Source organism: Alternaria alternata (genome assembly GCF_001642055.1).
Source record: "Alternaria alternata strain SRC1lrK2f unplaced genomic scaffold CC77scaffold_17, whole genome shotgun sequence".
In the NCBI taxonomy this organism is placed as follows: Eukaryota; Fungi; Ascomycota; class Dothideomycetes; order Pleosporales; family Pleosporaceae; genus Alternaria; species Alternaria alternata.
Window position 1 is genome coordinate 195,244 of NW_017306206.1, and position 16,748 is coordinate 211,991.

Genomic DNA, 16,748 nt, shown 5'->3' on the forward strand with positions numbered 1-16,748 from the left:
GGATGTTTTGCATCGTACGGCCATAGGAGTGAAGACGCGTATAGCGGCTACGGGCATTGCTTATCTTGTACAAACTGATGGAGAATGTGTGAGCTGTCGGTGGAGTTATGGATCGATGCGCTGTTACGCGATACTGTATCCGGAAGGGCGGCACCCGAGGTCGCTCCTTCCGTGCCAACAAACTGTTGGACCCTGTAAACAAACACCGCCCACCGCCTGAACATTACCACCCCACGATAGCGAACAGCCCTACACTACACGACTAAGACACTCACATCCGATTGAGATCGCGCAATAACCCAATATGTCTTACAACGGGCGCATGAGTATGGCGCGAACGACTCAGCACAACCAACGTGCGCCGCCCGTCAACGAACACGACGCATTTATGACTCTGGTATGGGCGTAGATTTCGTCCAACTTTGCGCATTACTGACGGATATAGCCCGACCATGAAATTGCAGGCTGCATCTCGGACATCGGAATTCAGTTTTCCGTCTCAGATCTACAGAAGCCGAATCCCCAAATCATCCAGAAGGTCTTCGAATGGCTCGCCGAGCTACTCATGAACACAACACGCGAAGTTGTTGCGCCGGCCATGCGCGCTGCCGCCGAAGACATGTGTGGTGGCGACGCGGAGAGGCTCTATACAAGCGACACAAGGGACCTGATGGCCTTTTTTGTCATCCTGAGGAAACTTCTTCGCGAAGTGAGTGCCTCTGAATTCGGGCCTTCCTGCCAGTACTAACGAGCTCAGTGCGGTATTCACGACTTCACTTTCAACGACCTTTACAAGCCTACCCACGGTCGCCTAGTCAAGATCTTCTCTTACATGATTAATTTCATCCGCTTCCGAGAGTCACAAACTGAGATCATAGATGAGCACTTCAACAAGGCGGAGCGCACGAAACTACGAATCGAACAACTATACGATGACAAGCAGGCAAAGGAAATGCAATTGGCCGAGCTTGAGCGCAACCGTGCGGCGACACAAAGGCTCATGCAAGAGAAGGAAAAGCGCAACAACGAGCTCAAGAGCAGGCTGCTGGAGTTGAAGAGGGGTCAAGAGGCGGTTGCAGAGAAACTCGAGCGTGCTAAAGCCGAGCAAGATAGGCTGAAGAAGCTCTTGCAGCAGAGGGTCGAGAACAAGGAGAATGTGCAGCGCGAGGTTGTAAAACTGAAGCCTTACACACAACAGAGCCCGACAGCGCTGGAAGAATCACTGCGAGACCTAAGCGACCGCCTCACTGGAGACAAGACCCAGATCGACATGCTGGACCGTCGTGCTCGAGCCCTTCAAACGTCTACCGACTCCTTCGCTGTAGTTGCGACTGACGTTACTTCGTGCACACGACTACTCACAGATGTACAAGCCGATCTATCACGCGAGGAGGAGGAGTTGGCAAAGGCATCAAGACACCGAGACGCATTGGCAGATCGAAGCAACAACGTTCGGGATGTGGAACGACAAGAGCGCCTCCTACAGAAGCAGCTAGGCAACATCAACGCACGAACCAGCAAACTCAAGACCAAGGGCGACGAGGAAGCGGAACGTGCGCGTAAGCGGATGGAGGAGCTACGAGAGACGCACGCGAAGCTGACCGAGGAGCGAGGGGAGAAAGGGCGTGAAATGGAGAGGAGGCGAGTACGCATTGAGCAGACGGAGAAGAAGATGGCTGAACTCAAGGACAACATTGAGAACGAGGTGCACGCTGCCCATGATGAGTACCTCAAGATGGAGAGTCACATCAAGCTTTATATTACGGAGATGGAGCAGAGCATCTAGGGTCGTTGTTGTCACGTACAATCAGCTTACGTTGGCGTTTGGAATCTTTTTGATGATACCAGGTTGCAGGGCTTGTGATACCATGTAGTTCTGATTTAATTACTGTTCTGTCTTGCCGTTTTACGGTGCATTTGATATTCAGACCTCCCTTGTAACTTGCAGTCTTCCAAAACCATCATCATGAAAGCTACCAAGGTGCATGACCTAAATACAACGCAGGTCATGGGTCCATCACAGGTCGCTAGGGTTAGCACGCGTGATGTAGGCGGAGAATAAGTATAGATCAGGGTCTTTGCTATGTCCGATGCACCACGTCGAACGGAAGTACCTGCATATGACCCTGAGAACAACCAGCTTATCTCAAAGCTACGCGGGATGGAAGCAATAGAGTAGCACATTAGGCTTTGAGCTTGTGCTAGGGCTCAGAAAGGTACTTGAACGTCTGATCTTACAGCTTAAGACATAAGGCTCTTGATCTCGCACGGCTATTGAAGTGTTTCTACCTGATAGGTATGTACGTACCCTGAGGTCGTACCACGGGACTGGAAACCAGGGACGACCCGTACCGTGCTACATAGACCATGCATAGAGTTCCGCTCATGACTACCACTCTGGTGCAGGCCTCTTGGTACATACGACTTGTTTGACTCAAAGCGGGGTTGTGTGACACCTACTGGCGGAAAGCTGTGTATGCTTATCGTAAGGGATGAAAATATTTTCTAGACAGACTCATGTGTAGCGACCCACCGCTGTATTTTGTTTTTTGTATTTGTGACTGCACATGTTGGAAGATGCCAAATGTTGAGTGTGTCTTGGTATCGCGTGCAGCAAGTCCGCGGCCAATATCACCACCGAGCCTGGGTAACGAGGCGGTGAGGTGGATCGCCAATGGCATGGTCTGCGTGCAGATGTTCGTTGCTTGACCCAGGATAGGCATCCAGTCTGGAGCCTCGGCCGCACTTTCTCCAGGTTTGTGGAGAGAAAACAGATTGAGAGCGGAAAAACGAAGTCTACTCCGCCTTGTGTGCCTCAAAGCAGAGTCATCTCGTTGGCCGCCGCCAAACGGCAACCCCACATGCGAACGAAGGCGGCTAGCGCAGAGCTACAGACCCGATCCCGGCCCTGCGCTTTCATCATCGCTCTTCGCAGCAGATTTTTGTCCTTCTTGACTCACCTTGGAATTGATTGCCCAGCATTCAAATACCGCCCTTCATCCACCATCCCTCCTACCTCCTCATTCCCATCCACATCAATTGCCCAACATGTGTCCTCAACCCGAAGAAACACCTGCTACCAACGGCCATAGCAATGGCACCAACGGCGCCAACGGCAACAAGGAAGGCTTCACAGGCGTTCAGACCAGACAGAACCCTCACCCTTCGCACAAGAGCCCATACGCGCCCGTTGGCGACTTCTTGTCAAATGTTGGCCGATTCAAGATTATCGGTACGTCATAACGCCTATCTCGAGCGTTATCGGATGCGCACTCGCGCCGACTGAAGTTTTACTATTGGCAGTTGAAAATAATGCTAACTTGCCTGTGCAGAGAGCACACTGAGAGAGGGCGAGCAATTCGCCAACGCCTACTTCGATCTCGAGGCCAAGATCAAGATTGCCAAAGCTCTTGACAACTTTGGTGTTGACTGTACGGCTACCCTCCGCGGCACTTGGCGCGAAGCTTTCAGAAGCTGACCACAAATCTAGACATTGAAGTTACCAGCCCTGCTGCCTCTGAGCAGTCAAGAAGGGACTGTGAAGCTCTTTGCAAGCTCGGAGTACGTAATTTTTTCTCGCCCTGTTTTGGCGGTGAGGACGCAATCTGACAACGTGCCAGTTGAAAGCCAAGATCCTTACTCACGTACGATGCCACATGGACGATGCCCGAATCGCTGTCGAGACTGGTGTCGATGGTCTCGATGTCGTCATCGGAACCTCGGCGTACCTCCGCGAGCACAGCCACGGCAAGGACATGACATACATCAAGAACACAGCGCTCGAGGTCATCGAGTTCGTCAAGAGCAAGGGCAAGGAGATCCGATTCAGCTCTGAGGACTCGTTCCGTTCAGACCTCGTCGACCTTCTGTCCATCTACAGCGCTGTCGACAAGGTTGGCGTCGACCGTGTTGGTATCGCTGATACCGTTGGTTGCGCATCTCCTCGTCAGGTATACGACCTCGTACGAACTCTTCGTGGTGTCGTTTCTTGCGACATTGAGACACATTTCCACAACGACTCTGGTTGCGCCATTGCGAACGCTTTCTGCGCGCTAGAGGCTGGTGCCACTCACATCGATACCTCCGTACTTGGTATTGGTGAGCGTAATGGAATCACCCCTCTTGGAGGTCTCATGGCCCGCATGATCGTTGCGGACCGCGAATATGTCACCAGCAAGTACAACATCAAGGCTCTCAAGGAGGTTGAGGACCTGGTTGCCGATCTTGTTGAGGTCAACATTCCCTTCAACGTAAGTGCGAGTTCTACTACTGTGCAGCAGTCAAGACTTGGCAGATCATGTACTAACTTGAGCAGAACTACATCACCGGATTCTGTGCTTTCACCCACAAGGCTGGTATCCACGCTAAGGCCATTCTCAACAACCCTTCGACATACGAGATTATCAACCCTCAAGATTTCGGCATGTCCCGATACGTACACTTTGCCAGCAGGCTTACTGGATGGAACGCGATCAAGAGCCGTGCTGAGCAGCTTGGCTTGAAGATGACCGACGCGCAGTACAAGGAGTGCACTTCCAAGATCAAGGCTATTGCGGACATCCGCAAGATTGCTCTTGACGACACCGACTCGATCATCCGTACCTACCACAACAACCTTCACGCTAAGGAGGAGGTACCCCTTCTTCCTGGTATGACCGAGGAAGAGAAGAAGAAGTTCGCTCAGGCTGAGGCCGAGCTGAACGGCGTCTCAGAGAAGCGGGAGCTTGATGCTACCGCCGATGCACAGGCCGAGGTGCCTGTTGCCAAGAAGAACAAGACTGCCACTGTGGCTTAAGCGCAAGACGCTTTGTATATACTGGACTTTTGGAGTTGGTTGATTTCTTTACTGTTATCAGGGGTTTGTCTTTTCGAGCATATTCGCATGTCTTCCGGTTACGGAAAAGTTTCTGAGTTATTGATACCTGGATCGAAAAGCCCAATGGCTTCGGCAAAGTGTATAGCATGATGAGCAACGGTCAAAACTAGACAATAAGACAAAAGCGCTTGCAAACAAAAACTTTTCCTATGGTGATCTGGTGCGTTGCTCATTGCCACATGCATACTGGCGAACTGCCAGTTGACCCAGACCGCCGCGGAGGCGGAACCCTGCATGGGGGACAGGGGCGCGTGCTCGCTTTGTTCAATACCCCCCGACCGCCCCTCCTAATCCTCGGGACATATTTTCTACGCCTCAATTCCCCTCGCCTGCACGCGTGTCGGTTCGCAATCATGAGCACCATCGAGACTGTCACTCAGCACCCTGAGATCACGGCGGAGAACGTCCTGCGCCTCTTCCCCGAAGTAAACACCACCCTCATCGGAGGATCGCACAACTCGGCCACGAGCGACAATGCGCTCCAGGGCTACGACGAGGAGCAGATACGGCTGATGGACGAGGTGTGCATCGTGCTGGACAACAACGATATCCCAATCGGCAGTGCGACCAAGAAGCTCTGTAAGTGGCTACAGCGCGATTCGTCAATTGGCCGGTACTGACATGTTGCAGGTCATTTGATGGAGAACATCGATCGAGGCCTCCTTCACCGTGCATTCTCCGTCTTCCTCTTCGACTCCCAGAACCGTCTCCTTCTTCAGCAGCGCGCGACCGAGAAGATTACATTCCCGGATATGTGGACAAACACATGCTGTTCGCACCCGCTAGGCATACCGGGAGAGACTGGCGTTGGTCTGCAAGAATCGATCCAGGGCGTGCGTCGCGCAGCAGTGCGCAAGCTGGACCATGAACTGGGCATCAAGGCCGAACAAGTGCCCATAGACGACTTCAAATTCCTCACCCGGATACACTACAAGTCGCCTAGTGACGGCAAGTGGGGCGAGCATGAGAGTAAGTTGTGCTACTGACTCTTGGATACGTGGACGGGTACTTACGAATCATTAGTTGACTACATCCTATTCATGAAGGCCGATGTGGACCTGAATGTCAACCCCAACGAGGCCCGCGATTCAAGATGGGTGTCCCAGGAGGACCTCAAGACCATGTTCCAGGACAAGTCGCTCAAGTTCACGCCGTGGTTCAAGCTCATCTGCGAAAGCATGCTTTTCGAATGGTGGGACCACCTCGATTCTGGTTTGGAGAAGTACATGGGAGAGACAGAGATTCGTCGCATGTAAAAAGCATGGACAAGCTTTCCCAACGACATGAAGAGCACCGTAATATGTGCATCGATCCCTTGGATGCTATTCGAGCGTACCGGCTTCCAGATCCTTGGCCTAGATTACCCCATTCCCGAAAGTGAGGCGGTACGTGCATGCAGGCTCGGCCTCCTTAGATACCACAACTGCCATTTAATCCAGTCATTGACCATTGAATCATTCCCCACGCACACTAGTCGTCGTGGCTTTATCGTGCGCGCATCAAGGTCCGCTCCTCTCCTATCATTGTGTTCTAATAACATTGCGTGACAGTTGATCCAGCCTAGCCCCGCCTACCGCATATCTCCAGCTGATAGATTAGTAGCATCCGAGCCAGACGCAGACAATCATGTAGCGGAAGTATTCCGGGTGTTTGCTTTATCATTAGCTACCAGAGAGCGTAGGCCTAATGCTGGTGTTACTTTTGCGCTTACCTGTTCTGAGGAGGTACAACCGAGGTGTGCAACGCAACCCTTCCTCTCCACCCCACAGTTTCCCGCCAGGCGTCCGATGTCAGCCCGGTACTCTCTGCCTTGACTCTCTATCGCCAAGTGTAGTTCGCAAGCAAGCTGCGAGTTATAACGCCAAACGATTAGCAAGCAAGCCACAGGGCAACGTCTACGTTGAGCCGCTTCGGCCCGACACCAAGTCGAAGGTCACAGGACGAATGAGAAGGACACTCGCATGTGTAACAGCCTAAGTGGTTGGTCCGAAGATAGCTCCCGTGTTGAGCTACATCCGTGAAGCATGACCTTTACCTCCACCTGGCGGCGCTTGGTGCGCCGATCGTACAGGGTGGATGGAGGTATATCAAACTCCCGACTTCCCATCTCTGACTCCACCACAAAGACACACAAGCCTTACATCTGGCGCAGGGTGCCGACCGTCAGCTTACACTCACCTCACGTCACTAGCCACTGCACCCCCACGCCATACGCAACCCGCTGCAGCCGACCTCCGTTCGCGATCCTTCATAAGACGCCCGCTGCTGCTCGACATCAGCCAAGCATCGTACTGCAGTGCTGCCACTGGTCTTGTGACAAAGCTGCCAGCGAGTCAAAAAGCAAAGTCCAAACTCTAAGCAGCCATACATCAACTGGCACCGTCCACACACACATAAAGGTTGGCACATCGTTCACCCAAGGCGCATATTATCGACGCAAAACTACCTCATCGGACTGACACACTACGTCTGTCGAGCCTGAAATCAAGAGGGAGCTCATCTAGCCTCTTACATTGATGTCGGTAGATCTACGTCAAGCCTTCACTTCATTACGCTACCCATCTCGAGTCGATACCGTCTCGAGATCGCAGCTCTCCAGAGTTCACACGGGAGATCTTAATCGTCCGGCTAAAACGTAAACACCAAGCGAAGTCAGAAAAGGTATACTACATGGCAGGCAATCGACGGTCACGGCTCCTGCTCAGCCCACGACGACCCATTGCCACAACCAGACTAATCACAATCTAGTCGTGTTGTTTGAACTCCAGGTGCTCATCTAGATATACCGCGGTTCAAGTGACTAACCTCTCACCCCTTCGCCGAATCCTGTTCAAAGCCCTGCGGGGAACACCTCACGCTGGCGAATTCCACGACTGTCCCTATAACCAAACGAAGCGGCAGATCCCACTTAAATACTAGTAGAAGCTTGCGGTCAAAACTGCAATCATGGCGAAAACATTCTCTCCCGTTACGCCAGTCAGCTGTAATTACACAGTGGACACCAAGTCATCAACCTTGAAGTCTGCTAACATTAGGGTCAATGAGGTACCTGCTAGCTTCAGAATCCTGAAGCAAAAGACAAATGGTGCTGGCGCTACTGTTCTGCCTCCGCTCACCGACGGCGTCCGCGTCGTTACGGCTGCGGAGTACAAGCAGGCGGCTGAGTGTCTGGCGCAAGCCTTTGGCCAGGACGATGTTGCCAGGTACTTCATTGACGTGCCTGATCGTGAGCACTGGACCGAAGAGCAGAAATGGGCATTGCATGTCGAAATACTTGAGTACATAACGTATGCTCACATTCTCAAGGGACTAGTGACTACGGTAGGCGACTTCGAAGCAGTCGCACTGTGGTAAGTTATCGATGCTGTGAAGCTGGTATGGTTTGGAGCTCACGCACGTAGGATGCCGCCCGGCCAGAACATGGACGACTACCTGACGATTTTCCGCTCTGGCATGTGGCGTCTCAACTACCGCCTTTCCTCTGAAGGCAAACGCCGTTTCTTCGACGAATTCCTGCCCCTCCTCCACGACACTATGCATAGCGCGCTTGGTGAGCGAGAGCATGACGCCTGGTACCTTGTTTACCTAGGTACCAAGCCCAGTGGCCGTGGTAAAGGTCATGCTCGCAAGCTTATTGAACATGTAACGAAGCTTGCAGACCGCGAGGGAAGACCGTGCTACCTGGAGTCGAGCAATGAGACGAACCCTCCGATCTACAGAAAGTTTGGCTTCGAGGAGACGAGAAGGATCAATCTGCAGAGGGGTGGTAGGAACATCCCGTTGGACATTATGGTTCGAGAGCCTGTTGGAATGGAGAAGAAGGGTGGTGCGTAGAAGGATGATAGAATGCTGATAGGAAGAGCACCATTTCAACATGCGTGTGTCTCCGAAGAACACGAGCTTCGTGTGATGGGCGATTGCAATATCCTTCAACAGGATCGTTAGAGACAGGCGCGAGTCTATGTTTGTTAGCTACATTCGTTCAACTTCACCTAGATAGATTATCGCATAACGCCGAAGTCAGCGGCGGTGATTGTTGCAACTTGATGTCCTTGGCTATCGCGTGAACAGGTCGTGACGAATTGCTGATGAAGATTTGGACGACTGTTGAGCTCCCAACCCTCGTGGACCCGACTTTGTAGTTGGGATCAGGTCCTAACAGATGACCGAGCACACGATAAGCAAAACACGTTTCACCTGCCATACGAGAGGCTCCCCAAAAAGGCCGTCAAGAGACGAAGTGCTGACGTTACGTTATGCGCCGCGGATCGCAATACATCGATAAGCCAAGCATGCATCCATGGGTTCGAGAGGCATGCCGATTATGGAAGATTGAAGATGCGAAGATTGGTTACACGAGAAATTGGCGGTGGAGCATGATAATCGCTGGGTGGGCAGTGCAACATTGACGACAAATTGCGGTGTCATGAAACGCGGCATTGTTGCCCAGTTGCCAAACATGCTACGCCCTTCATCTCCCTCCTGATCCGTTTGTGCCGAGTGTATACCTCTACCCCTTCGCCCACACCGTCGAGGCTGCGTGACTGTCTGCGCGAGTGTTTTCAGTGATCGTTCTCTAGCTTCATCTTTCCCGGCGGCGTAATCGATAAAAAAGTGGTGTCTCCCCACTCGCGAATCCGCTTCTCAGTCCACTCGGCCGCATCCGCAGCGCTACCTAACGCACCCCGCAAGCCTCACCCATTGCGCGCGTCGAGGGCCTGCAAAAGGTCATCGTGCAGCCTGCCAGCACATCTGCGCAGAAGAAAGGTTTTTTGCTGGAGCCTGCCACTCGACCGACTCCACGTAACACCACACCACGCGCCCTCTCCCTCTCGCTCTCCCAGTCTTGACTCCGCACCCTCGCTGCCTCACCTCAACCCTACTCACAATGGTCACCCAGCGCAGATACTCGGTCACGGGCCAGACGCCCCCGGACGATGCTGAAGCCATGAAAGCGCGCTCTCCAAAACTCCAACCTCTTGATACTAGTGTGCAAACAACGCCGTGCGGCTACTGTGACGGCGCGCCCGAGCTGAGTACGAGCAGCGAGGATAGCGCCGCCAGCCAGCGGAGAGGACGGAACATGTCCCAAAAGGGTACCATTGTACGCACTTCGAGCAAACGATCTGCCACCCAGCTACCTTCGCCCAGCTCGCCCACGCACCAGCTGCCGCCCAAGATCCCGAGATACAGACTCAACGTGGATATAGACATAGGCTCCGATACAGACACGGACTCGGACGACGCCGACTTGCTGGGAGATGGGAGCGAGCACAGCGACTGCCACGGCTTCGAGAGCCAGGCCACTTCGTTTCCGTCAACTCCCGAGCACTCGCAACAGTACGGCGTATCGACTCTGCCCGATGCCACGCGTTTGGAAGGTCTGCAGCTGTATGCAGAGGAAAGACCCGACGACGATGAGCACATGGACGACTACGCGCTTTCCCCGTCCCATTCTAGAAACCACAGCCTCGACCGCATCCAGCTCGATGGGTCCAACGACGTGCAGAAGGATTGGGCCGCACACATTGCCCTGCACCAAGAAAAGGCAGAGATTATTCATATGGAAGATATCCAGGCCACATCAGTCCATGATATCGATACACTCCCTACCAATGACATGACCATGACGTCCGCCCCACCCACCTTCGTTACACTGCCACCAGAGATCCGCCATCAGATCTACCGCAATTGTGAGAACCTCGTCATTGATAAACCCCTCGTATACTGCATCTCTACCTTTGACGGCCAGATGCAGCACGCACTCGCTTCAGTATCCCGCCTCGTCCGCTCCGAAGCTCTCGCCATCTTCTACAGCTATAACCTGTGGGTCATCAAAGTCGAGTTCAAGATGATGTACGAGGCCTTTCAAGACTGGATCATCCGCCTGGGGGACGGCGCAGGACTGCTAAGACTGGTCAGCTTCTCGGTACGCGGCTCGCTGTTCAAGCCCAGGAGGAATCATACACAGAGTGTGTTGATCCATGGACACCTTGTGCAGCTTGCTCCGGGCGTTATTGGGCCAGCGACGACACGAGAGGAACTGTACTGCCCACCGGACGGTGACGCCAGTTTCAAGATCGATCTTAGTGAAAAGTTCGCTGGTGGCAGGGTGCAGCTGGTGCGGAATGACGGCACGAGAGAGGCAGGTGAGCAAGCAAGAGCTCACCTGGGCAAGATGGTGGAGGTGCTCTGGGCGAAGAGAAAAGCGGGAACACTGAACGGCCAGGATTGGATTAACATGGTGGATGGCTTCATTACCTTCATCGGAGGCTGGTGATATCTACAGGGACAACATTTTTTAATGTGCATATGGTGTTTGGACATATTGTTCGTGTGTAATCGCGTCTAGCATGATTTTTACGACGTTCTGCATGGTTTATGGCGTTGTCAGGGACGGGAAAAGATTCTGACTCGGGGATAACATATATCGCATTTTTCAAATATTCACCCAAGAGTAATGGTGGAGATGGAAGAGGAGGTAATACTCTCAATGTTGTAGGCAGCTTTGATTTGTAAAATCTATACCCATTTATCTTCACTTTTTTCTTCCTGTCTGCAAAGGAGATGACTAACATACGCAACTGACTGCACAGTATAACCACCGTTTGTTAGATGGGCCAAGATCGCTCCTTTCCACCCGGAACACGGGTATCCTCATAGCAGACAACAGGCCATCTTCCACATGAGCTGACGATCCGGGGTCCCGGACTTCTCCTATTCCGGCTGGCACGTGCGTTCTGATAATGAAGAAAATCCTCACGATCCTCATAAAGTGCAGCGCAACGGAAACAAAAAACAAACATTACACTCCTTCGCAAAGAGTTTATAGTCGAATCCGGTCGGCTTCTTTCTCACCTTATACATTCCTTACCGGAGGCAGCACCAAGCCAAGATGCGTATTCTCCTCGCGCTCGGCGCCATCCTCGGCGTCCTAACAACACTCATGTACAGCCTGGACTCGCACCTTGAGAAGTTCTACATCTTCACTCCTTCTGAACTTCACAGTCTCAGTCAGGAAGCCATTTCCCTCCACGGAAACGACACGGCTTCTGTCGTGTCCCACATTGTATCTACCCTCTCTGCAACCCACGGTCCCCACATCAACCTGGACGAAGAATGGATCTTCAACAATGCGGGTGGTGCCATGGGCGCCATGTACATTATCCACGCGTCTATTACTGAGTATCTGATTGTCTTTGGAACGGCGATTGGAACCGAGGGTCATACGGGTCGGCATACGGCGGATGACTACTTTCACATCTTGAAGGGCGAGCAGCTGGCTTACCGACCTGGAAAGGGCATTTACGAGGCCGAGGTGTACCCTCAAGGAAGTGTGCATCATCTTACTAGGGGCGACGTTAAGCAGTATAAGATGGACAGCGGGTGCTTTGCGTTGGAGTATGCGAGGGGATGGATTCCGCCTATGCTTGGGTTTGGGTACGCCGACAGTAAGTTTGATGACTCTTTTACCGTCTTTCTATCCTGTTATGTTCTGGAGATGAAGACAGTACTTGGATAGTACATGGCTAACAGAATCGTAGCGTTCTCAAGTACATTGGACTTCCCGACACTCTGGAGGACCACTGTGGTCACTGGACGGGAGATGATTGGAAACTTGATGATGGGCAAGTTGTAAGAAGTAGAAGCTGTGAGTGGGGTGAGAAGGTGTGCGTCCAGAGCTGAACACTGCCGCGCTGTAAGATCGAATTCGGGAAAAGTGTCGCTCGTAATGATACTACCCTCATTAGAGAATTACGGGCTGGTTCTACAGCAGATCACAATAAGCAAAAACGTATACCCATCCGCGGACAAGGAGCAATACGACATCTGTATAGCATGCTTTTCCTGCATTGGATTGGCCCACGATATACTTTCCTCTGTCGGTGCTCTCCACCAAGCTATACGTCATACAATCAATGCCATGTCGGAACTACGGCATTGACATGTTCGACAAAATTCTCTACAAGCAAGTTTCTTTATCAGATGGACGTAGCTCGATTTTGCTGCATCAGATGCGCATCATAGTCATGCGGTAGTAAGAGCTGTATTTTAGTAGTAGGCAAATGGCGGATCAGATAGTGCCCAACACGGGGAGTTTTGGCCGTGTCTTTGCAAGCGACGCCTCTCTGAGCATCATGTGTTGTACATGTACCGTAATGGTGTAAGCTTACCTTTACAAAGGCCGCGACATCCGTTTTGCCTCCTGCAAGATGTACACCGAGTATGCACTCGGGTTCTTCAGCTCTTGTTTGAAGTCAGGGTTTCGGCATCAGACGGCAGCCAAGGCATCGTGGACAAGGGCGGACGAGAATGCCCGGTGGTCGTGTTCGAGACCTGGTGCTATTATAGGTGCAGAAAGCTAGATGATGGCAGGCGCTGCTAGTCACGTCAAACTTTGAGGCTAGCAAACGTGCTGTCAAGAAAGTTTTCCCCTTTGCATCATCAAAAGGTAGGCGGGAGTGAAAGCAGCTACGGCTGTTACGAAGGGGCTGGGGTGGAGAGCTGGAAGAGGCTGGGCAATAAATCAAGCTCCCAGTAGCCTGCATGCGGTCTTGTCAACGGGCCAATGTGGACGCAGCGAACGGGAGCAGGGGTTGGGTAGTGTAGGCAGGACGGGCGCGCGGGAGAGAATATTGAATTGCGATTATCCAGACGCTGTGCGTCAGGGCCCTCAGTGCGTAGGAGGCGTACCGCGCGCTCCACGGTGGTCAGGGAGCCGCGAAGATCCACGGCGCTCAAGGGCCCATGACGAGGCCTGGTGCGAGGGTAAGACGGCACAGGATCGAGGAACGGACGATGATGCGGATTCGGGGCCATGGCGAAACAAGGCTTATTGAGCCTCCTGCCGCGGATCATTGTGGCTAAGGGTTCGGTAGCCGCTCAGATTGGCGTGGGTGCAGATCTGAGGCAGCCACCATAATTGGAACACGGAGTGTTGTCGGCAGTAGCTGACGCGTTTATCCTCTTTTTTCCAGTGCAACGCGCAACGCTGCTGGATGGGTGAGGGCAGCAGTGTGGGATGTGATATTCAGCGGCCCACCTGCTGTCAGAGGTCGCGCGTCTCAGACCGGTTTGCTTGGTGTCGCAGCGTCCGGAAGCATGGCGGCTCGTGATGTCATGTGCTGTTGAGTCTGGCGCGTCGTCTCTGGCATCGCCCGGACCGGCGCCACTTTTGGCCCATTTAGTGACGCATGTCTGAAAGTGTTGACACTTCCTTTAACCCCGGTCGTCCTGCAAGCGTCCATTCATCATCGACCCTGGCTGCATGTTCCTCGCTCTCCGTTTCCTGTGATAACCTCCCCTGCGCTCGCTTTTACTGATTGCTAGTCTTGACTTTACTTTCCGCTGTTCTTGTTTTCTTCTTCGACTGTCTGCACTCGCTTGCATCCGGACGGCTCCTATCAGCAGCCATGTTCCCCTCGTTGTCCGCCAGCAGTCTAGCCATACTGTCGTTACCCGCCGTGCGCCTTGCCCTCGCCCAGTCCATCTCCATATCGCTAGGGAACAGCCCGCCCGATGGCGCCTCCGACTACCTCGACCCCTCGTATGCTGGCTTCGGCATTGAGCCCTCGAACCTCTTTTCCTTTACTGGCAAGGAGGAAACGAACCAATTCTCCGTCAAGCTGCTACAGAATCTCGCAGATTACTCGGGCGCGCCGCCGCATATCCGGTTAGGAGGAAACACGCAGGACTACATGGTGTTTGAGTCGAGCAACGAAAAATATGCCTGGATTTCAAACGAAGACTCGACGGCACAGGGCGCCATTGCCGCTGATTCTATGATCATTGGACCCAACTACTTCAAAGCGCTCGACCGCTTCCCCAAGGACACTCCCGTGACTTTCGGACTGAACATGGCATACATGGACGACGACTACCAAGACAAGATTGCTGCATTGGCCCAGGCCGCCGTCGATGGCATGAACAACGTCAAACTATACTCGTTTGAGGTTGGCAACGAGCCCGATTTGTGGCTACAGAACTCTTTCCGCTCTGCGCCTTGGGATGGACAGACATACACAAGCCAATGGTTAGACCGCTGCGAGGTCGTCTACGAGCGCGTGCTCAAGGCTGCTGGCCTACCGTCTTCCTTCTTCGAGTCTCCTGCGACCGCCTCCACCATCGGAACCACGTTTGAGATTGCGCAGCTCGTGGACGATGGCATTATGGAGGGCAGGAACGGTGATAACTTCCTGGCCACCTGGAACCAGCACGACTACTTCTACTGTATGCTATATCTCGACGAGTCCGCTCTCTGTGCTGTACTAACATCAAGTAGTCATCGGAGTTACCCCAACACCCCTCACCCTCGACGATCTCATGGATCTCGATGCTACTAACACACAATTCAAATACTGGGAGAAGCAGGTCGGAATTGCCCTCAACACAAAGCACCCCTACGTCTTGCGTGAGATGAGCTCCGTTGGTCCCATAGGCATGCCCGGTGTGAGTGACGCTTTTGGTGCTTCTCTCTGGACCCTCAACTTCTTCCTCTATGCAGCATCCATCGGCATCTCCTCGGTCCAGATGCACATGACCGATAACTCCAATGCCAGTGCCTGGGCACCTATCCCTATCTATGGCCGTCAGAACACATTCGTACGACCACAGTACTATGCCCATGCTGCCGTCGCGCAGATTGTTGGCAACGGCAACGGAACCACACAGATTGCTGCTCTTTCTACAAGCAACGTAGGTGCCGCGTACGACGGCCGCATCCGTGCATACGCAGCGTACGCAAACGACAAGCTTCAAGCTGTCACCATGATCAACGCAAAGCAAGTGAATGCCTCTTCATCGGACAAGGGCAGCTTCACCTTCAACCTCAACCTCGGCTCTGCAAACGCCAATAAAGAAGTATACGTCTCTTACCTTACAGCTCCCGGCGCAGACTCACAGACAGGCGTCACATGGAACGGCATGAGCTACGACGACACCACTGGCGCGTCATCCGTTGCTGAGAACACAGTCACAACTACAACAGCCGATGGCAACGGTAGAATCTCTGTCCCTGTCCGGGACAGCCAAGCTGTGGTAGCCAACATTGGCTTCCAACTAGGCACTACCGCCGTCCTCAAGCCAGACGGCACACAGTCGAAGAAGAGTAATGCCGCTTCGACCCCGATCGGTGGTGCCAACTATGCCATCTTGAGTGGTGTGTTGGCTATGATGGCGGCGTTTATCACCGCGTAATGGCAGGTGTAGCGAAACACATTTTCCTTTGTCAAACAACACAAGCATCATGGAATTGCATATGCATTATGACGGCGTTCTTTCTGCGATAGAAGGCTTTTCATCCGCATCACTCATGGTCAGGATTTTTCCGCCTCATTGCTTCATTCGGAATTGGATTTGTAGGTCAGGATTGGGAACCATTAATGACATGCGACACAGGAGAATTTCTCACTTACGTCTTCTTTTTTGTTTGGAACAGGATAGGACAGGCGCGATGACGGCGCCTAGGAGTGTATATACACGGTTTTACATTGCGTCAAAGAAGTACATATTGTACCCGGTATCTAGATTTCAAATCTCTAGGAAGCAAATATATGCTTGAAACTTTTCAGTCACTACAGTTGTTGCATATGTGAGAATTGCTTAGCATTGCAGGTTAGAATGAGGGGCTATGCCGCAAGTTCGCATATAGAATCATCAAAAGAATAGGATGCTAAGCTTTTCAGGCTTCCGGTTCTACCATGGCTTCGGAATCGAGAGTCTAGTAGGAACCGTTGCCCGTCCCGCTTTGCCGAGCGCGAGTCGGTGGCGAGCATCGTGGGTGGCCCTGCGTTTTGATTTTTTCCTCGGTAAGCTTGGGGCAAGGGATCGTTGCCATGCAGGGAAAGAGAGACCTTGCTTCATGCAAGCTGAG

General features: G+C 52.8%; 8 protein-coding genes across 8 annotated transcripts; all 8 read left to right on the plus strand.

Annotated features, from left to right (window-relative positions):
- Positions 1-154: 154 nt before the first annotated feature.
- On the plus strand, positions 155-1,922 carry CC77DRAFT_968182 (kinetochore protein nuf2). Its single transcript, XM_018535768.1, has 3 exons — positions 155-397; positions 446-709; positions 758-1,922. The coding sequence occupies exons 1-3, from the start codon at positions 305-307 to the stop codon at positions 1,784-1,786; spliced, it is 1,386 nt and encodes a 461-aa protein (XP_018383212.1). The 5' UTR covers positions 155-304; the 3' UTR covers positions 1,787-1,922.
- Positions 1,923-2,984: 1,062 nt separating this feature from the next.
- On the plus strand, positions 2,985-5,021 carry CC77DRAFT_1052185 (homocitrate synthase). Its single transcript, XM_018527691.1, has 5 exons — positions 2,985-3,232; positions 3,333-3,431; positions 3,491-3,561; positions 3,621-4,250; positions 4,316-5,021. Exons 1-5 carry the CDS (start codon positions 3,049-3,051, stop codon positions 4,793-4,795), a joined length of 1,464 nt encoding a protein of 487 aa, XP_018383213.1. The 5' UTR covers positions 2,985-3,048; the 3' UTR covers positions 4,796-5,021.
- Positions 5,022-5,229: 208 nt separating this feature from the next.
- CC77DRAFT_1063791 (Isopentenyldiphosphate isomerase) lies at positions 5,230-6,132 on the plus strand (the record flags this gene model as incomplete). The annotated part of the gene is made up of 3 exons (XM_018528661.1): positions 5,230-5,455; positions 5,507-5,845; positions 5,900-6,132. The coding sequence occupies 3 exons, from the start codon at positions 5,230-5,232 to the stop codon at positions 6,130-6,132; spliced, it is 798 nt and encodes a 265-aa protein (XP_018383214.1).
- Positions 6,133-6,625: 493 nt separating this feature from the next.
- Positions 6,626-8,037, plus strand: CC77DRAFT_236352 (hypothetical protein). Its single transcript, XM_018530784.1, has 3 exons — positions 6,626-7,275; positions 7,403-7,537; positions 7,625-8,037. Exons 1-3 carry the CDS (start codon positions 6,901-6,903, stop codon positions 7,793-7,795), a joined length of 681 nt encoding a protein of 226 aa, XP_018383215.1. The 5' UTR covers positions 6,626-6,900; the 3' UTR covers positions 7,796-8,037.
- Positions 7,823-8,710, plus strand: CC77DRAFT_1063792 (hypothetical protein; the record flags this gene model as incomplete). The annotated part of the gene is made up of 2 exons (XM_018528662.1): positions 7,823-8,226; positions 8,278-8,710. The coding sequence occupies 2 exons, from the start codon at positions 7,823-7,825 to the stop codon at positions 8,708-8,710; spliced, it is 837 nt and encodes a 278-aa protein (XP_018383216.1).
- A 617-nt stretch (positions 8,711-9,327) lies between these two features.
- CC77DRAFT_1022689 (hypothetical protein) lies at positions 9,328-11,407 on the plus strand. Its single transcript, XM_018525519.1, has one exon. It carries the CDS (start codon positions 9,765-9,767, stop codon positions 11,154-11,156), a length of 1,392 nt encoding a protein of 463 aa, XP_018383217.1. The 5' UTR covers positions 9,328-9,764; the 3' UTR covers positions 11,157-11,407.
- Positions 11,408-11,771: 364 nt separating this feature from the next.
- CC77DRAFT_1063794 (ERG2 and sigma1 receptor-like protein) lies at positions 11,772-12,515 on the plus strand (the record flags this gene model as incomplete). The annotated part of the gene is made up of 2 exons (XM_018528663.1): positions 11,772-12,327; positions 12,421-12,515. 2 exons carry the CDS (start codon positions 11,772-11,774, stop codon positions 12,513-12,515), a joined length of 651 nt encoding a protein of 216 aa, XP_018383218.1.
- A 1,594-nt stretch (positions 12,516-14,109) lies between these two features.
- CC77DRAFT_994290 (hypothetical protein) lies at positions 14,110-16,444 on the plus strand. The gene is made up of 2 exons (XM_018536439.1): positions 14,110-15,106; positions 15,159-16,444. The coding sequence occupies exons 1-2, from the start codon at positions 14,290-14,292 to the stop codon at positions 16,070-16,072; spliced, it is 1,731 nt and encodes a 576-aa protein (XP_018383219.1). The 5' UTR covers positions 14,110-14,289; the 3' UTR covers positions 16,073-16,444.
- Positions 16,445-16,748: the final 304 nt, after the last annotated feature.